Source organism: Phalacrocorax carbo, chromosome 3 (assembly GCF_963921805.1).
Source record: "Phalacrocorax carbo chromosome 3, bPhaCar2.1, whole genome shotgun sequence".
Classification (NCBI taxonomy): domain Eukaryota; kingdom Metazoa; phylum Chordata; class Aves; order Suliformes; family Phalacrocoracidae; genus Phalacrocorax; species Phalacrocorax carbo.
In genome coordinates, this window is record NC_087515.1 from 101,577,146 (window position 1) to 101,597,628 (window position 20,483).

At 39.0% G+C, this 20,483-nt stretch overlaps 1 protein-coding gene across 5 annotated transcripts in view; it reads left to right on the forward strand.

The window, feature by feature from the left end:
- Positions 1-20,483, forward strand: part of DST (dystonin) — a 316,491-nt gene that overhangs the window by 86,740 nt on the left and 209,268 nt on the right. For all 5 annotated transcript variants that reach the window (XM_064447871.1, XM_064447868.1, XM_064447872.1 and 2 more), the window contains one exon: positions 14,347-14,408. In XM_064447871.1, coding sequence (XP_064303941.1) covers positions 14,347-14,408 — 62 coding nt within the window. The remainder of the gene's footprint in view (positions 1-14,346; positions 14,409-20,483) is intronic.

Here is a 20,483-nt window from a genome sequence, read left to right on the forward strand (position 1 = left end):
AGCTGTGATTTTACGTGTGACAATTTTGTTTAATGCCAGGGAATGTTTTGGCATGTTCAGAGCTCTGTATTCGCTTTCCTTTTTTAAATACTTCCTCACCTTCTTTGACCTCCGATACTACTCTGAAGTAATTAACTGCACCCCCCTTCCTCCCCTGCTTTTTATCTCTGGTCATTCCAGTGGCTTTTCCTTGAAGGAAGTCATCCTTTTGTTCTTTTCCTTACTTTTTTGAGATTGTGATGGCTTCTTGTTGGCCTTATCTCCCATTTGGTGTTTCTGGGCAGGCTGATCCATCCTCGCGATTTTGTTTGTTGCTGTAGCAAACCTGATTCAGCTATGTTTTGCCCATATTGTTTATATCTCCTGTTAGCCTTGCCACCCCTTGGGTGAAATGTGGCCAAAATTAAATTCCTTGTCATACTGATATGCAAAATTCCTCAAGTACAGTCACCATTTATCTTGTTTTTTGTCACTGTTGAGAGCACTTGCCAGTCGCCAAGGCTGAAACATGCAACTCCTCTCTTAGGCTCTCATGCTGTAATTTCAGACCAGAGAGAGCTTCTGAAACCTTGCCTTTCCTTATGTGCGTGCTGTGTAAGTTGTCCTCTGGAGAAGTCTGAGTCTTGTACTGACTGACATAGGATCCATCTTTATGCTACTCCAGATGCCAAGCTTAACTAGTCACTTCAAGATATGTTTTCACTAATTTCACCGTCGTCTTCTATTGCTGTCCTGGAATGCTCTTCTTCCACTATAAAACGTACAAGCTTCTTGTCTTTATCTTCAGTACCACTCACAATCCTCCTCTGCCCTATCATTTCTCATTCCTGAAATTTTCCTGTTCTTTTGACAGTGCCATTTGCAAAACTCCCTTTGCCTGTTGTTCTTGTATTGCTCTTTATCGGCTGCTCTTTATGCATGGCAGTGACTTCTCAGAAGTGACCTTTTCTTCTCCTTGAAACCTTAAAATCTCCACCTATGGTGGCACTTCTCTTATTTATGGTACAGCATGGAGCTGCTGTGAACGTGAAGCCACCAGAGGTTCATGGACCTTTGACTATGGTTAAAATATGTGTTGGGTGAGTTTAGAGGTCCCAGACTCCGGGGGAATCTCCTGAGCAAAGGCATCCCAGCTCCTCCAGCGCTGCCTTGGTGCCTGCACCACCCAGTAAAGTCCCTAACCAGCTGGCTGTGGTGGTGCAGTTAGATCAGATGGGAAAGGCCGTTTATGTGGCTAGTAAGTTTAATGAAGAAATGGGTACCTGCCCTTAGTCACGCCATCCCCAAGCCCCACTGACCCCTTGTTCAATAAGCTTTAGTATTATCGCAGGACTTGATAAATTGTTTTTGCATCATTATCATGGATGATTCAAATGGTACTGTATTGCTGCCACAAATATGGGAAGGAAACATTGAATAAAACGTAATTTTAATAAGTTGTGTACGTATGGAAATTCACTTTAAGAAAGAGTGATGATTGTTTCACATTAATTTTTATGTGACTAAAGTAGCACTGTTATTCCTTTCTCTGTATCCTAAGTTCACAGCTTTTACCTTTAACTTAATAGCACCAGTATAGCCACGTAAAGAAATTGTGATTGACCTCCTTTAGTAGTATAGCTAGAGTGTTTGTTTCATAAAAGGCAGGAATCTTATGATCATACCAAAGCTCATACAAACCTTTCACAGCTCTCTGTGAAAATTAAAGGCAGAGATATGTTTTTATATAGACTGTGAATAAATTTGGTAAGTCTGTGTTAAATGGGGAGATGCAGAAGCTGGAGAAATGCTCGGCAAGTTTGCATGCTTTAGACTCTGTAGAATATGAATATAAGATGGGAAAGGTAATTTGATGCTTGGGGCCACTGCCTGTCCAGGTAGATTCACCCCTTCCACCCCCCTGCAATCCCCCCCTCCCCAGCATGCCATTAAACAGACATGCAGTTTCCAGTTGCTTTCCACTGCTTTTTCAGATGTTCTTACAGCTGTACATTCAGTATAGCAACACTATATTTGAAAAGCAGTCACATCTCATTCTTTAAGTAAATAATTTTCCTATTATCCTACTCATTTTGCACATCTCAGCATGACAGTTCAATCATCTGGCTCCCTTTTACGTGAATGAAAAACTGTTTTGTGAACTGTCTTTGTGAAGTGGATTAAGACTGTAGGTATTCCTGGTGAAACGCAAAATGTATTTGAAACACTTCAAACTCTGACTCTGGGTTTGTGTGGTATCAAGGAAAGTGGTCAATGAAATTTCCAAATTGTTGTAGGCTTGTTTTAAAAATACTGTGTTCTTTAGGCCAAGTCTTCAGATTAAATTGACTGGGATACTTTAAATACTGTACTATTAAATTGTCTGTGATAGTTTTTATTTCAATGATTTTAATAAGTATTTTTAACATGAGCTGGCATTAAATCTCTGGAAGTCTGATAGTGGTTTCAGAGTGTGTGTGTTCTTCGTCTTCCTGCAGCACAGAAAACATCATAGTAGGTTTTTTTATGTTTCTTTGTTGTGGAGGAGAATCTTTTATTGTTTGTGAAACTGAAGGGAGAACAAGGGGTGAGTGTGCTGATGGAGATGAATGAGAAGCAATATATACGTCCGTGGTGTAAACATCAGCTGGTGAGATTTTTTAAATTTTATTTTTTTTAAAATGCCCAGTGATTCTGATTCTTGTTCTGGTTATCTTGACACCGCACGTAAACTGAATTAATCTTCTTTAATCTAAGCATATTAGAGTGTGTGAAGATGAGAGGGACAGCAAGACCTACTGATTTAGCCAATTGAGCATCAAATATGTCTGTCCCTATCCCCTGTTTTCAAGCTGTCTTGACACTGCTTCTGAGTATATTCGTGTGCTTTGTACGCAGCATTAAAGTTTCATAGCCCTAGCTTGTATTGAGGAAATGGTGGTGTAAACCATGCTATTGAGAGGCTGTGTGTGTCACATGTAAACACTGCTGCGCTCCCTCCAGTCCTTCATGCTCTGCGGCAGTCTTGAGTTAGTACAGTCCCTGCAAGCACTGGACTTCAGAGGCTGGCTGAACAGTTTGCAAAGGGAACGCTATTCTGGGTCGTCTTTTCTTCTCTCAGACCTTTCCATGGATTTGTTGGAATGAATCCCTCTGCTTTTTCTCCAAGGGAAAATGTAAAAAGTAAAGCAGGACTTGATCAAAGGACAGAAATACAGAGTCAGCGTAAATCTCCACTGACTTGTGAGCGCTTGGGGAAAACGACTGCAGTTTCCTTAGTGCAGTGCTGCTTACTGCTGTGACCTGAGTTTGCAGCGGATTGATAAAGTAGGTTTTAGTCTCATAAGCCTTTTTGCTGTTTGGTTAAGCACATCTTTCAAGTATGGGATTTCTGTTAAAATTTGCTTCAACATTTTCAAATTTATAAGCTGTCATCTGGCATTGTAGAAACCCATTTTTAATTTCATGAAAACTTACTGGTCTCTCATTGAAGGGAAAAAAAAAAAGTAGAATTCTGGTTGAGTTGGTCGTATAAAAAGGTCATACAGACACAAGCCAAGAGGTGCTGTGATACGCCTCGCATCAGTGTGATGTCTACCAAGGTAGTTTTTTTTGTACTACGTGCAGGTTTTATGTGTCTTGGTAGCTGGATGTGACATTTTCACATGGGTCTTCTCTCTCATATAAAAGGCAGAAATCAAATAATACTGAAAAGTGAATCAAATTGGAAAACAAGTATTTTTCAGTGCTGCTCACTGCCATTGGTGTTCTGCTTTGTTGGGCGCTTTGTACTAGCATTAAGCATCTGTCCTGCTGTAGGGCTTGAGGGAGAGGGCTGCACAAAAGGAAATGCAGGAGGTCACTGAGCTTTAGGAATTTTGTTCACAGGATATAGTACTAATGCAGTACTTACACAAGAGTGATTTTTCTAGTCAGAAAAGAAACAGATGTGAAGATCTGTAGTGCTGTGTAGGACATACTTTTTACATAACTTTAGTTAATCTGAATTGGTGAATTATTTTTGTTTAAGCGTAAATAAGAGAGTTAAATGCTGTATAACCTTTTTTTTCCCCTCCTTAACTTCAACAGGCCTATAGGTAAATGCTCTTATTTCACTATTTCATTGTATTTCTCGTCCATTTGTATCAGTAGTTGATTCCTTGTTTTACACCTCAGCTGTAAACTTTCAGGGACTGGTAGCCTTGTTTTATTTGCATTTCTAAACCTTTTGGAGCACTCATCTGGGACTGGAAGGTAGTAGAAAAATGCTTTTTGAGCTTGTTTCATGTGACGTTTCTGATTTGGTGTGAGTTAGCCACTTACTATACTAACATTACGAAGTGCTGGCTGACTGAGATCCTATGAATACAAAGTGATTCCTTTGGGTTCCTCTTGATTTTGATACATGTGCACACACAAATAGTGATATTTCTTCCATACAGGTGTGGGTATAATTAGTTTACGTACCTGCAAATTATTTTTAGAAGTATAGTTCTCGTTCCAGTGGTTGAAGATACACACAGGATCTTCTGTGTAGGGTGGGAAACCTGGGCAAACCTGCAGAGGTTTATGCAGCTGCATTATCCCCACGTGTTTCAGGCTTAGGCCAGCTGAATTCTTCATCCTCCTTCAAGCATAGATGGAAAGCAGAGGCAGAAAAAAGGTCCAAGTGAGAATTTGATAAGTGCAGTTTCTTTTTGAGCCAGATGGGTGTGCAGTTAGCAAATTTTTGAATATTCTCAGGGCACAAAGCATTTGTTTACTGCCTATTGTGGTTTCATGTTTGCCTGCATTTGAAGGGTTGAGGTGCTGTGCATTACAGAACATCACAAGTCTAAATGGTGAGCCAGTTTAGATTTTTTGTGTGTATGTGTGTAGTTATGTCTGTATGCAGTCTTTATTTTGATATTTGAGGTGGTCATAGCTCTGTCAAAGTCAAGGGCAGTTTTATGGTTGCTCCTTCATCTGTAATTAGGATTAAACTCTGACCTCCAAAAATATCAAAAAGATGTAGTTTGTTTGTAGCAAACTCTGGTGGTAACAGAGAGCAATCATCTGTGTTATGCCTTCTGTCTTTTTGGTTCAGCAGCTATCTCTTGAGATGAGTCTGTATCAGTCTGGATTATGAATGTTGATGTTACAGTCAAAGACATCTGATATTGATGCTGTCATGCATTATCTGATGTACCTGGGAAGCAGCTAGATGGGAAACTGGGAAGAGTTTAGCCACAGCAGCCTAGGTCTTCGTAAGACCAGAGTGCAAATTCATGCACCCAGGTACAGCTTTTTTACTAGTTACGCAAAGTAACTCGTTAACGAGTGTCCAGAGTTCATCAGCAGGAACCTGAGGACTTCCCTGGGGCCAGGAGGCAAGTGTACCCCAGCCGTGCAGGCAGCCTGAGTTCCTAGGACTCAGAAGAGTCTTCTCCTCCTGGTTGATTCATGGAGTTCTGCTAGATCTTTCTCTTGCATAGACTCAGGGAAACTGCACTTATTTGTTTGCATATAGAATTGGGTCTTTTGTTTAAGAAACAATACATGAACAACTAGTCCATGTACAGCTGGAGGGGACAGTGCAGCTAATGTTATGATTTTATTGTTGACCCTCTGTTTGAATCCTGATAAGCCCATCCAATCAGTTAACAGATTGTTTTGGGGATAGGAGCCTAAATGTTGCATTTAATTTTACAGCAGGGTAGCAACATAGCTTCCAGACAGAGCGCAGTATTTTGCGAAGCCTTTTACAAGAGCCAATGGCAGAAAAAATAGAACAGTTACATGTGACTTAAGACTCTTTTTTTAATTTATTTTTTTATTTTGCTAGCCTTTTAATTTCATTGCAAGTATACTGTTAACATCTCAAAACAATTTCAGATTTTGTGTTCTATTCTATCCATTATTTATTAAATAAATAGACATATTAAACAGATTATCCTGGTATTTGGTTATGAAGAATTGCAGAGGTTCAAAGATAAGTATTGTTCAAAAACACAACATGTGAACTTCTATAATATTTTAAGTTTTCTCTCCAATTAATCTGCAGTATTGTTTCATTGCTTCACTTGCAAGGCTGGGAAGCTGCTGAAGTGGGTCACTGGAGTTGGGTGAACAAACATGCATTAAGTAAAACACAGATGAAAGGGTGATATCTTTGGATTATGTTTGTAGCTGTTGCAGTCAAGACAACTTCATTGGGAAGACCACTTAAGGGATGACTGAATGTAATGCAAAATAAAATGCCGAAGTTTCCCGGTTTATTTTCAGCCTTCGTCATTTTTAGTATGTTGGGTTTTTTTGCAACTTTTATAAAACTGAGCACTTACCAGTCTTTGGTGCGTTTATGTCTGTTGTCAAATTTAGTTCTCATTCTGCCTACGAATTACACTGCTCACTTCTTTAAAGAACATTTTTTCAGAAAACATTGCATTTTTTATAGCTAAATGCATACCCACAGAAGTGATTTGGCAAGTAAAATTTGCAGTACTATTTTGCGAAAGAGAAATAAAAATATTCTGTTTGAAAAAATATATCAACGATCATATTGTTGATTGTTTTTATGTCATGAAGGCTGAACCCTAATGACACAGAAGCCAATGGGGGCTTTACTTAGTAATCGTTAGCTGTTTACTTCAGTGAGGTCTGAGTTTGGTCTTATTTGACTGGAATTCCAGGAAGAACACATAATTTCTAGTTCATCCTCAGCTCTTGATGCATGTAGTCCACTGTTTAATAAAAGGAGAGCATGAAGGGTCATCAGAGTTTAGAATAAATGGCAAAACGTTTATTATGATTCATCTTTGTAATCAGACCAACTGTGTATGTGTGTAAGAAATTTTGATTGTTTTTCGGAGGAGAGGAAAATGTAGAGAGACTTAAACTCTTCACGGAATATTTGAAGCAACCAGAAAAACTGAGAAGGCCTAAACTAAGGTTCATATTTCCGTGCTCTTTAAATTAACAATGCAGAGCTCAGGATAGGAGTAAATTCGAGTTGCTTTTATATGATCTGATATGACATATAAAATGAAGCTCTGTAAGAGTTGATGCCTTGCCTGATAGGAGTATGCAGAAGAGGAACCACTCTTTTTCAAGAACCTTGCCATATCAATGCAGAGCTCATCAGAGGAGGCGGTAACTGAGTGGGATACGTTTTCTGGAAAAATAAGGTCAGATGATGCCAATTGCCAAATATTTCTGTTTGTGAGGGTAGCAGTTGATTGTGAGATACGTGGGGGAAGCCCAGAGTTTCATCTCACTGGTGTCTTCCTCTGACAGCAGCTGGTAGTGGATGCCTTGGTAGAAGTAGGAGGAGGATCTAGTGGTACTTTTCACATCCTTGGGTGGTTTGTGGCTAAAAATACTGCAAACAGTGATGGGAACACCAGCATATAATACAAGCTTTTCTTACAGGGTTTAAACATAAATATTTTGGGCGCAAGCACTTTCCCTTAGATTTTTCTGGTTGCTGCTGGATTATTATTTTTTTTTTTTGCATAGCCTAATTTCCTCTGTGGCACTGCATCAGTTCCAGATTTCAGACATTTGTGAGTAACATAGTGAGAAATAAGCACTTTGTGCCTTATCTTTCTGGAAAGCTGCATTTGCATATATGCAATGGTAGCATCATTCATGCCTCTCTGTGTATGGGTGGAACACATCAGTGGTAGCTGAAACTTCACATCTGTGAGTTGGAATTGAAGGTTGCCATTAAGGAGGAAGTGCTGGTAATAAGCAGTAAGTGGGAAAGAGAAATGAAGGAATTTTACCTGAATGAAATAAGACTTTAAAAGAGGGTTTTAGGTTTTCATTGTTTTTAAGTGAGCCTCGTTTAGGGAATGCATTTCAAGAGTTTGGGCCTTACTTAACAAATGCCTAACAGCATTTATTTTTACTTGCATTTCTTAAATAGTAGGATATATCCTTTGTGTAACAATCCTTGCCTGTCGTGCTGCTTCTTGATATTTTTTTTAAAGCTTTTCCAACAGGGTGAAACCCCATCATTATGTCTATCCTGAATTCTCTTATCCAAATTTCACTGTCTAAACTCTTAAACTATATATATACTTTTTTTAATTCTGCTTTCTCACATGTGGACCATGTCTCCCTCTTGCTCTATGCCCTTGCTATTGTTTTTTCTCTGCATTATCTAAACTCTGTATCATACCACTCTGCCTCCAGTTATCCTCTTATTTTGTATTTGGCTGATAAGGCTTCCATTCAGTCCTCCTGAAAAAGTAGTAATGTGATGCTGTCTCCAAGTCAAGCTCCTGCAAACTGCTAGCGCTATTTCCCAAGCTGTCCTGACAGGTGAACACCAACAGGGACATAAACAAGAAGTGTTATGAGTTCGGATTTCATAAATCCAAGGGGAAGCTGACCAAATTTAAAAAATGACCAAGGTTGTGAAATATTAAATGTTGCTTTAAGCTTGACAAATGTTTCCTGCTCTTCAAGAACAACTGATGTAGGAATAGCACCATTATATATTAAAATGCATGAGGTATTCTTGCGAAATATAAAACATAAAGCACTATCTGTACCAAACTACTCTCTGTTTGAGGAAGGAAATACCTAAGAAAAAGCTGGGTTATCAGATAAGCTTACTCTGAGAAAACTGTTATATTTATCCAGGACTTTTGGGGGTGAAGATTACAAGAACTTACTAGAGGTCCTTTAGCTGAGAAGCTAATCTTCCATGACAAACACTAAATGCATATTGCCATTCTAGTTCTGCGTGACTAAATTAGTTATTTCATAGAGGTGTTGGGGTTTTTTTTGGTTGTTGGTTTTTTTCCTCCCGTTCAGTTTGAAACTGTTGAAAATAGCTTGGGTGTTCCCTGTTTTCCTGTAGTTCTTATTGTACAGTAGATGTTGATCCCACAAAGCAGGTCCTGGAACGGTAGCATTTGCAGACTCAAGTGTTTCTCTTGACTATGGTTGTGGGGTTGGAGATACAAAAATCCACATATGAGCCCCTAGATTTATTTTTACAGGATTTATTTAGCATTTCTACAAGACCACCATAGTTGTCACCTTGTTTGAATTACCATTTGTGTTTCTACCTTGGTATTTTTATAGCAGGAAGTATATATATAAAAACTTTTTTTTTATTGGAAGTAATTGCCAAAATATGTAGGATTTTATATGCTGTATGTCTTAATGATTTGACACGATAGCACGCAGTTCCTAGTATAGGTCTGTACTCATGTACTTTACTGTATTATATGTTACAATTTTAGTTTATTTATTTTTAAAGTTCATCTAGTTTGGGATACCATACAGGAATGAGGATAATCCCAGGATCAAGTTTGTTGTAACAGGGGTAGCTTTCACACAATCATTGTTTCAGATAGCCCAAATTGATACGCAAGGCCTACAGGTGGGGGTGCTTTAAAACCAGCCATAATTAAGAATATCACTAATGATATGAAAGATGATGGACTACCTGTTAGTAATTCAACCCTTCCCTGTGGAAAATTCTGTAGTTTTCACTTCCCAAACTCGACTTGTTTGAACAGAGATTTTTATCTTCCTAGAGACTATTTCAAATGCTGATGGGTTTGTTGGATGTCCCTGGTTCTTAATTAATCAGCGAGAATGAAGAGTTGGTATAGACATGAAAGGCATGTGAGAACCTAAGGTCAAGTTTGCAGGAGCAGAGAGGAAGGCCGCCTAGGTAAGACATTTCAGCACTGACTGGAGAACTGATTTGTCCCGTATTTCTTATATAGCTTTATGATTCTGGATGAGTGTCTTAAAACAAGTGTTTTCCCAAGAGATCATACATTAATTTAGCTCTGTTTTCTGAGGGCGATGTTTGAGATACCAGGGTCTATTTTTCAGAAGTGCCGAGCAACAGAACTTACTGAAAACTAACCTTTGAACGTAAGACTTCTCTGAAATACTGGATTTGCAGTGTCTTAGTATGTGGTCATTAATATCTTCCTTTATTCTGTTCTTCCTTCCTCTGCAAAATGGGAGTAATACCTCCCTCCTTTCCTAGGAGTTTTGCATAAGAGGTTATTCCGTGTTATGCACTCGGTCACTATAGTTAGGAATACCAGAGGAAATCCTATCATGAAATTAATTTTGTCTTAAGAACTTGAAAAATGAACAATTCAATAGGTTTGGTGCTCCATATTCAAGAACAACATGAAAAACATTATTGAATAACTGTTCCTTAAATGAGTAGCATCTCTTCTGTGCAGTAGACATAGTCTCAAAAAATAAAAAATGATCATTTAACTAACTATCATTAGGCATATTTCCAAGGGAGTAGTATTAAGGTTTCACAGCCAGTTTTAATTCCTGTTTTAACTCCACTTTTGAGTGTTTCATTTTGCAACCTTAATAATGTTCTTTTAACACAGCTTTTTGACTCTAATATGTATTGTAAATAGCAACAAAACTAGTGCATTTATAGATGAGTAAGGAATAATGCCTATCAGGGCTTTTGTAAATACCTGGACTAATGTAGAAAAACCTGTTGCCTATCTGGCCATTCATGTAGGCAAACAAATATCAGCAGAGAAGCAAACATAGATTAGCAGTGCAAAAAGCTGCCTAAGAAAAGGAGGGGTTTGTTTAGGGTTGGTTTTCTTTTTTTTCAAGTCTGTCACTAGGTGGAGGAACTCCAAACTTCGATATTTTCACCATTAGAATGAAGAAAGAAGTGCAGAAATTTTGCAGCTCATCTAGAAAATGAGGGGTTTGTACTCCTGCCTTTCCTCACACCAGCGTGGAGAAAAGCACACTCTTCTGCTCAGTCAAGCTGGTGGCATCTGAGTTGCTCAGAGATGGTTTCAGGTTTACCTCCAGGCAGAGAGGACCACTCTGCAGCTTCTCCCCAGGAGAGTGTTCAATGGGCACCAACGCCACATGTCGCCTTTGGTGCAGTTCTGGTAGGAAACCCATCCTTTTGAGGAACTAGTCTAGGTTCCAGACACTACGATGCACACAAAGCGGTAGGGATTCGTGGCAGGGGGCATCGGTGTTAGAAGGATCTGGGCCCTGAATTGGTCCTTGGGATTGAGGAATTACAAGAATGTGCAGCAACTGCTTTTTAAATCCAGATTAGAAAATCTGGAGCCTCTCTGGATATATGTTGCAGTGTAGGTTCATAAAGTAGGTGTCAGTCTATTAAGACTGGAGATACTTTGTTGAGGTACTTTCCAGGAATATAAAGAATAAGAGACTCAGTTTCTATGTCTGATATATCAGAATAATGTCTGCAATAACAGGTAAAAGCAGAGAAGCTCAAGGTGATTAATTAACCATTAAGGGTTTATTGTGGTGGTCTATAGATCAGATGATCTAGGAAGATGTGTTTTCCTTCTGCAGCTCCTGCCTCACCTGTATTCTTAAATACCTTGGTTTAAACAGCACTGCTGCTGCTCGTTTCAAGGTGATGCTCTTTCCTTGCTACTCACTGCTCCTAGAGGGGGAAAAAATAGACTTCCTGGTTTGAAAAGCTCAATATTTGTACTGAAATGTGTATTAATGCACCTAGAATTTCAAAACAACCAAACACAGATTCTTAATTTACTATTTATTGTGAGTCAAATCCAGAGGGCTTGCAGTTTTGCTTGCTGTGACAGCAGATGGGCTGTTTGCTCCTGTTGTGGGTTCTTTTTTTGGTGTTTTTTTTTTGTGTGTGTGTGTGTGTGTTGTTTTTTTTTTTTTTTTTTTTTTAAAGAAGGGGAGTTGCTACTTTCTGTTGGGTAGGAGAAACCCTGGTTACTCCTTGGCTCTCCTTTCCCTGAAAAGAAACTCTGAAGTTTTCAGGGGAAGAATGAGACAGCTCGCTGAAGATGAAAAGGACCGGAGCGCAAAGCTGGTGGAAGTAATGTGCTGCATGGGTCAGTAACGTGTGCTGCTGGGCCGGCAGGGTGGCAGGGCTGCCTTCGGAGAGAGCAGAGCTCTCCGTGGGGAAGCTCTCAAGGGGCTTTCAGTGGCTTTTCCGTCCTTAGTTTGGTAGTAAGCTGCCTGTTTTCTACTTCATTTGGGGGGTTTGATTTAGTGTGTTCTGCTCTGGGCTCCAGCACATTGAATACTGTTTCACTGTTGTCTAGTGTGCATTTGCTTCTCTGGAAGCCTCTGTTTTTTTGATTAAAAATCACAAATGTGGTGTTCAGGTTTTTTTGTTTGGGTTTGCTTTTTTCCCCTTTAACCCTGGTGTTTTTCACAACATGACAGGTGACAGTTTTTATTCACGTTACACATTTGTGTATGTTGCAGAGTTTTTCTGTGTAATACATCCATATATAAAAGGAATATGGATAGTAAGCATCCCTTTTTACATATGTTGGCTTTTGAATTGAAAACAGAGTTGAAATTAATAGTCACTGCATGTTCTAACAAGATACAAGGAAGTGGATTTTTTTAACCTCTTTCTTTTTTACTGTCGTTGCAGTAACATTTCCGAAAGTGTAAACTTTTGTGGTAGTTAGTCAAAACTAGCTGAGGTTACCTTAGGAAAAAAGACACATTGTACGCTTGTGGGCTGGAATATTAAATTCTCAGTACTGATAACTTGTGTCCCTTTTAAAACAGCTACCCATAATGGAACAGTGACAAGTGAAAGTATATCTGGATTTCTTTTATTTCTGAGATTTTCTGTTCTCTGCATCTATCAAACCAGAGCTTCCACTTTAGTAGGATAAATTACTGATCTTGGAAATGCTGTCTTGCTGGGTGAAGGCTATAGGGAAATGTATATATAGCAAAAGATTTTCTTAGTCTGCCAGATTTTTCTCTCCAATACTGCTGCTTTGCTCTTTAGTTTCTCTCTTAATCCCCTTTTTTGGCTCCTAACTAGAATAAGAGACTGTGGAGCTGCGAAGCGGGGAAAAAGCATATGCCAGAAGCTTGGAAAATATTGAGTGGCATGGAAAAGGCATTTAGGGACCAGCCACTATTCTGTACAGAGCCGAATGTTATGTGTACACTGTACATACTGCCTGAAAAACTCATTGCCACAGAAAACTGTGGCTGCAGAAGTTACAGGTGTGTCGAAATAGGGTTGAAAAACAGGAAAAAATGCATCTATGACTCTTAAGTGTAAAGATATGTATAAGCATGTAGAAAGTCTGTGAGTCACACAAGGGAGGAGTATACAAAGGCTTCACAGGCTTTTGCTTGTCTTGTTTTTGCATCTGTTCCCAAATATTAATTTCTCACTACTGTTAGGACTAGCATAGGTACCCAGGATAGATTCTTTTATGATCTCATGCTGTTTTGAAAGACCCAAGTATCACCCCAGAAACTCGAAAGTCCATGAATACAGACCTTCCATGATTATTTTTCCCCCTACTACTTCTGTTACCTTGACTGAAAACAGTACTTCTATGTAAAATACCAGATCTGATTCAGTCTTCTAGTGATGGCAGTAGCTGCAGAGGGATTTTGTTTTGCTACCTGAGCTCATTGTTCATTCTCAGCCACACTACAAATAGCCTGAGTCAATGAAACAGCTGCAGTTTTGTTGTACAGGGTCTTAAGGGATCTTGCTATTTTTAGGCTTGCACAGATGGTACTGGTCCTAAGGCACCGCAACCCCTGCTCTGGGACTGTGAATGGGCCCTGTAGCCGTTGTACCGGCTGGTGACCATGCATAGGTTTGTGGAGATAATTCTGGTGCTGGAGTGGTGGTTAGTGTTTCTCTAATGTGACTCTGTACAATATGTGTATATACTCCCCATCCGTAAGTGTGATGCTTTCTTACCCTGAAGTCTATTGCTTTTATTGATGCTTCTCAGTATTTTGCAGGCAGTCATTGATGCTAACTGTTGTCAGTGGCTGGGCTTCATATCTGGGTTTGTGGACATCCCTTTTTATATTATACAGGATTAAAAGAAGGAGAGTGCTTTCTCTGACTGAAGCTGTAGCTCATGCTTGCATGTTGAAATAAGGGTGATATTCCTGTGAAAAAGCATAGTATTAAAAAAGCCAGCTTTCATATAGCAAGAGATTTTCTACTGGTAAATATTTTAATTATTAATTGGGTTTTAGGCTGTAAGTAGTTTTTATAGCTTTTAAAAGTTTGCCTCGATCTTTTTAGTACATTTTAGGGAATGGTTGACTTCTAGGATTGTTGTTAGTAGTGCTGTTATTGTACCAGCAGGGCTGTCGCCCTGGAGTAACTCACTGGGAGCTTCTGCTGAAGAAACTTTTATGTGACATGCTGTGGTGTATTGCAAAAACATCTGCATGCTATTATTTTGATTAGACAATTCAGAGCTTTTACATACTATTCTGTTTTTAAACTTTATTAGAATGTTAATTTTATAAAGCTGACCATATAAAAATAAAATCTTTGCATCACTTGTAGAGCTGTTAAACCCTTTTCTTTTTCCTTTCTACCTCCAGATGAGCGGGACAAAGTACAAAAGAAGACCTTCACAAAATGGATAAATCAGCATCTCATGAAGGTCAGTTGATAATTCTGTGATGTCTGGATGACCTGTTATTACAGCAGTGATTGTGCCTTTTAGTAAGTGTTTGATTTCAGGATGCAGCTGCGTTACATATAATAAGGAAGATCTTAAATAGTGAGATTTATGCATGTACTTTGTCTTTGAGGAGTCATGGGGGAGTTGAAATGCTGCTGTCTGATACCCCAAGGTGATCTATTTGAATACTTGCATTTGAAATTAAAATGAGTCAAATTTTAAGGGACATGATTTCCTTCTACAAAGCTTGACTCTCTTCTGGCATTAGACTGCCATGGCTGTAGCACCACAGCTGAGGGAAATTAAAAAAAAATTTTTAAAGTACCCTTTTGAGGACAGAGACATGACCTTGAGAAGGACAGCTCTAGATCATCCTGTGGCATCAGTATGCTGCTCATGGATTAGAAATAGGGCTTCTGAGGGACAAAAGTCACTCTTCAACATCTTTCTTTTGACTAGTAGTGAACTTTGCCTTGGGGACAAAACACATAATTTTAACAACATTTACAGCTTTTAGTCAACAGAGAACTAAAAGCCACAAGTTCACCTTCCCTGCATGGCCCTTCAGTTCTAAATTTAATCTGCTGTTTCAGCCCCAGCTGTCTAGCCCTGACATTTCTCTGGCGAAAGAGGTTGAATAATTACTTAACACAACTTGCTTTGATTTCCCCCCCCCCCCCCCCCCCCGCCCAGCTTGAATTCATGTAGAAGTCACATTAAATAAAAATGTATTTGCAAACTGTCAGAGTTGAGGTTAATTAAGGAGCACAGTGTGTAATGTTCAGAAACTGCTGTAAAGATTTGCTCATGTTCATATTTAGAGAAAAATACTTTTTTTAGAAGGCAGCTTAATTATCTCTCTGCTTCTTGTGGCTGTACTTGTGTGTATTTGAGAAATAGTGGACTCTGAAGCTGAACAGAATTTCTTCAGGTATGTTTAATATCAACCTGGGGGGGGGCCTCCTTAAATCTTGAGAAGATGCAGAGTTCTGGTTTTACACCTTTTAAAAATTTGAAACCAGAGTAGCTGTTAGAAATGATGTGACTTAGGGAGCTAGGAGGGCTCGGATGTGAAGTTGGTCCCAATTTTACTTTTAGCAAGAGACCTCTCTTCCAGAGTGGTCTTTTAGTCCTTCCCACCATGACTTGAGCCATCAGGAGTTGTCCCGACATCAGTCTCTCTTCAGGAGGAGCTACTCATAACCTTTCTGTGCATGGGGTGAGTCTGGAGTTGCAGAATGGCTTTTAATACTGCCCACAGCAGTAGATTTTCCTTTGTGGATTTGCTAGACCCAGAGGAATCATGCTGTGTAGCAACAGCTGTTCCAAGCACCCCTTCTATGTAGATGCTTCCTCTCTGTAATCCTGAAATACCCAAATGGCCCTGTGTCTTTCCAGAAGTCTTCTACTTGCTAATGAGAAAAGACAAGAGGCTGCAGACTTGCAGCTTTCCCTCTATAGATTTTACCTATTATTTATAATGTAAGACATGTATCCATTGTCTGGTACTTCAGCCAAATTAGATTCAAAGAAAAACATATAGGAAGACTGCTAGTACTCTGGCAGCAAAATGCAATCTCCAAATTAACAGTCTCCTTCTAATTGAAGGTAATTGTTACCGGGTTTGTAGAAGTTACTAATCTTTTTCTGTATTAAAGATGCATTTTAAAGGTGTAGTTATTTTCTGTGGGGAGCAGAAAAGCCTATCTGAAGCGTTTTGGAGACCAATCCTTTAACATAAGTTTAAAATTATACCTGTTTTTACAGAAGAGTAGTATATTGAAAATTGTATTTCTATACATCCTTATTTTACAGTTTTAAAACATGCACAGTCATCGTTGCCATCTGTCAGCCTCTTGGGAGTAGCTTAAAAATGATTTAGACTCTAAACCTGTAAGGAAATCAGGGAGTTCATATTAAATCTTTTTGACTTGGTTCCCAAGGTCAGTGGCCTCTTTAAGGCCTTCATCTTCAAATAGTTCTCAGCGTGAGTGATTGTAGAAAGAGATAAATATATAGATATATTTGGCTGAGAAATATTTACCTTTCTGCCCTCCGTTGCCCATCTTTAGTTGCATTAGATTCAAAGGATCTGTGTAGTGTATAATATTCAGTGTTTAAGTTCAGTCCCTTGTCAGTTCCGCTGAGCAGTTAAGCATGTACTTGTGTACTTTGCTAAACTAGAAACATAGTAATTGCAGAACTATTTCCTGCAAATGATCTTGAGATATGTAGTTTTAGACAGGTACATAATGTGTTATTTGCAAAATTCAACTGTTCAAGTTTTCCTTGAATTCCAGAGTTTAAGATCAAGTGGACTGTCAGTACATTTTTTAAATGCTGAAGTTTTTCTTTTGAACTGATAATAGATTTTCCAAGGGCTGATTGGAGCATTGCACTTGCTAAGGCTACTGTTTAATGTCTGATGGTGGGCTCTGGTTTCAATGTTATCTTTTACTTCTTGTTGACATATGGGCTGGAGAGGTGAGATATTGGACTTCAGACTCGCCTGCTGCTGTGTGGTGTGAGCTTCCAGGGAGAAATTTACGTGCCAGAGTAGTGTGGTGGTGGGGTAGATATTGCCTCCCTTAACTTCTCTAAACCTGCCTCTGCTTCCAGCAACTGTTTCATTTTGCTGCTGTCAAAATAGGATGTTAAATTCTAGTACTTGTTATGTCGAGGGTTACTTACTGCTGTAGCAGAAGAGGTACATTTGTGGAAGAAAGGGGTTTCATTCTAGCATAGCATTCACATGGTCCTAAAGCACCCAAAGAGAAATCTAACTTCCATGAAAGCCCAGATATTCTTCCTGACACTCCTTTGAATCCCAAACCCCAAAACCTAAGGAAGGAATGGGAGAAGTGTGAAATACAGGGGCAGGATGAGATAAAAGTTGGAAAATAAAGTTGATGATGAAAAAGGAGTAAAAGCAGACAAATTCTTCTTTGTTGTTCAGTTCCTTTGTCAAACCAATTTGAAAATGTTTTTGTAGTGCCAGATCTTAGTCTTGACAGATTAAACAGGATATTTTGAAAAAAGTTGAAGTTCCTTATCAGAAATTATGATGTACAGAAAATAGGACTGAAGGCAACCAGAGGCTGGCTAGATCAGTGCTTTGATGGGAAAATACAGTGAACATCCAGGTATCTTCCCTCCAAGGGAAAATGTTTCTTCTTTTTCATGGAAGGAAAGGTTGTAGAGAGCCTCTTAACTGACCTTCTAGCAGCAACATGGGGCCCTGGGGTGCCTGAGCAGCTCCCTGGAGGGGGAGGGCTGTCCTGCCCAGGGCTCCAGCACTGGTTGGCTTTGGACTGGCTGGACCTTGGGAGAAAGACGCTGGTGATGGGAACAATGGGCAGCATCCCTGCACAGTCATTAGTTGCTCCAAAAGTCCCTTTTAAAGGTCTTATGAGCAAGAAGGCTTTTATAAGTAGCAGGACAAAATGCTTTTAAAACGACCATTTTAAAGCTTCGTGTTCAATATCATTTACTGTGTCGCAGCGATAGTGCATTAGAGAGGGACCAGCTTTTTGTTGCGCAAAGACTGAATGAGTAATTTGGAGTAGGAACCTTGAAGTTATTGATTCCTTTGTGGCGTTTAGGCAGCACAGTTACAAATGGCCACTTAGGTCAATTGCTTTGTGAAATGTTCAGGTATGCATTTAATGGTTCCTGATACAGTGCAGTCCTTCCCTTGCTGAAAGCTGGCACTTCACTGACACTAGTGGCTGTCATTTTAAATAGCGCTACTCCACAGTATCTTCTTTTTAGCCATGCAGTTAGTCTGTTCTTTAAAATTCCCCACCTCCTCTCCCTTCAGAAATGAATACTTTTTAGCTCTGCATTTATATTTATTTTAAGGGATGAGGGACCTGGTGTTAATCTAATGGCAGTTACTGTTTTTAAAAGAAGTCTCAATTTAGCACCTTTCATTTTTGAAACATACTTGCAAAAAGCATGTTCTGGGACTTTTTGTGTGTGTGGGCCCCCCCCCGCCCCGTGTTAAGGAAAATAAGACGAAGATTGCTTGCTGTGGTAGTGCATCTACATGAGTCTTCTATGTAGTCCGCCTACTTCATTCTGACAGCTGCAAACTGTGCTGGGAGCAAATCCTGTAAAATCCCACTTCCAACAGGGCGTGTAGCTTGTTTCAGACATTGGGTGCAGCTGTAATATCAGTATTTCCTCCTCTATTTTGTTTTTTAATTGTTCAGCAAGGCCTATTGTCTGCTTGGTAGACAGAAGAGTATTTCAGTTTTTCTCCCAAAAATTTTTGCTCTTCTGTGTTCAGGACTATTCTAAAAGGCCTTGAAGTGTTTTTCCTTTAAGATGTGCTACTTCCAAAAAATAGCTCCTGAGGAAGATCGTCAGTTAATGGTTAAAGTTAAAGTAGTATTTTATTTTTGTTGTTATCCCTGGAAATGTGCACAATTATAGTTACTTACGCTGCATTGCATGCAAATATTTTTTTTAAAAAATCTTCCATTTGGAGGTAAACTGCGCAGCATCTTTCATCTGCTTAGTATAATCTATAGCTGATTGCAAAGCAGATCAGCAAGCAAGCTCAGGATTTTTTGGTGTTCAGTTGAAGTTTAGACAAGGGAGGAAGGTAACCAGGTGAGGAAAAATAGTGACAGAATACCAGGAGGTAAAGCTGAAAAAGAAGAGGAAATTTGTACAAAATTTTAGAGGCTAATGATAAACTGCATCATAAAATTGCTCTGAAAGCAAATAAATAAATAAACCCAGGTCAATAAAAACCGTGCCAGAGATTTCAAGTTTATTTGATCCTCTTAATGCATGCAGACTTCATGACTAATTGGGAGCTGGAAAGAGAATAATTGAAAACAGCGTATTAAATATGCATGAAATATAGGATAGCTTGAGTGCATAGATATTTTAAGGCATGCAGCACTATTGAACCAGTTGAGTGCATGTTTTTATGATCCTTTTTATTGTGGTGTTTGAGTATTTTTTAATTGTTTTACATAGGTGCTCATATATGAAGGAATGAGTATAAGAAGAATTAGGTCTACCATGAGATTACTGTATGATGAAATATGTTTCTTATGACAGACTAATATATTAATATATTAATTAATTCTCTTTTCATGGGTTCATTGTTTGCAATTAGCTCTCAATGTAGATTTTATTTAGTATTATTTATTCCTTAGAGGTCACAAGAGATAAAATTCTACCATTTGCAATTAAGTGTTGGCTTTTTAATTAATTGTTAAATTATGCATGGAATTATATTTTATCTATATACTTTTGATGTACCCACATTTAATAATAATTTCTGTATCAGTTTGGAAATACTCTGGCTTGATCTTTCTCCCATGTGGCCGGTGTAACTGTGCCATTGGCTCCAGTGGGAGTAGTATTTGTCCCAGTATGTGGACTCCAGGCAGTAGGCAACCTCCAACGTTCAGTCACAAACATTACCAAAATAGTTCATTCTACAACAGTATTTCATATATTTCAGAAAGCTGTTGCCCTGATGTAATGTAGATATGTGACTATATGGGGACCTAGGAAGGTATCAGAATAAACATGTTTTTCCTGTAAAGAATGATATTATCTTCTAAAGGCATTTATGGTGCTTTGAGCAAGGAAATTTAAAGATAGTAACATGCTGTTTAAAATCCTCATCTACCTGTAGAAATACAGTACCTTGACTTAAATCAGAATAATGTTATGTCTGCCAATACTATATTTTATGTGCTTTAGAATCATAGAATCATAGAACGCTTTGGGTTGGAAGGGACCTTTAGAGGTCGTCTAGTCCGACCCCCCTGCAGTGAGAAGGGACATCTTCAACTAGATTATGTTGCTCAGAGCCCCATCCAACCTCACCTTGAGTGGCCCTAGGGATGGGGCATCTACCACCTGTCTGGGCAACCTGTGCCAGTGTTTCACCACTCTCACTGTAAAAACTTTCTTCCTTATACTAAATCTACTCTCCTTTAGTTTAAAACCATTACCCCTTGTTCTATCGCAACAGGCCCTGCTAAAAAGTCTGTCCCCATCTCTCTTATAAGGCCCCTGTGCTGA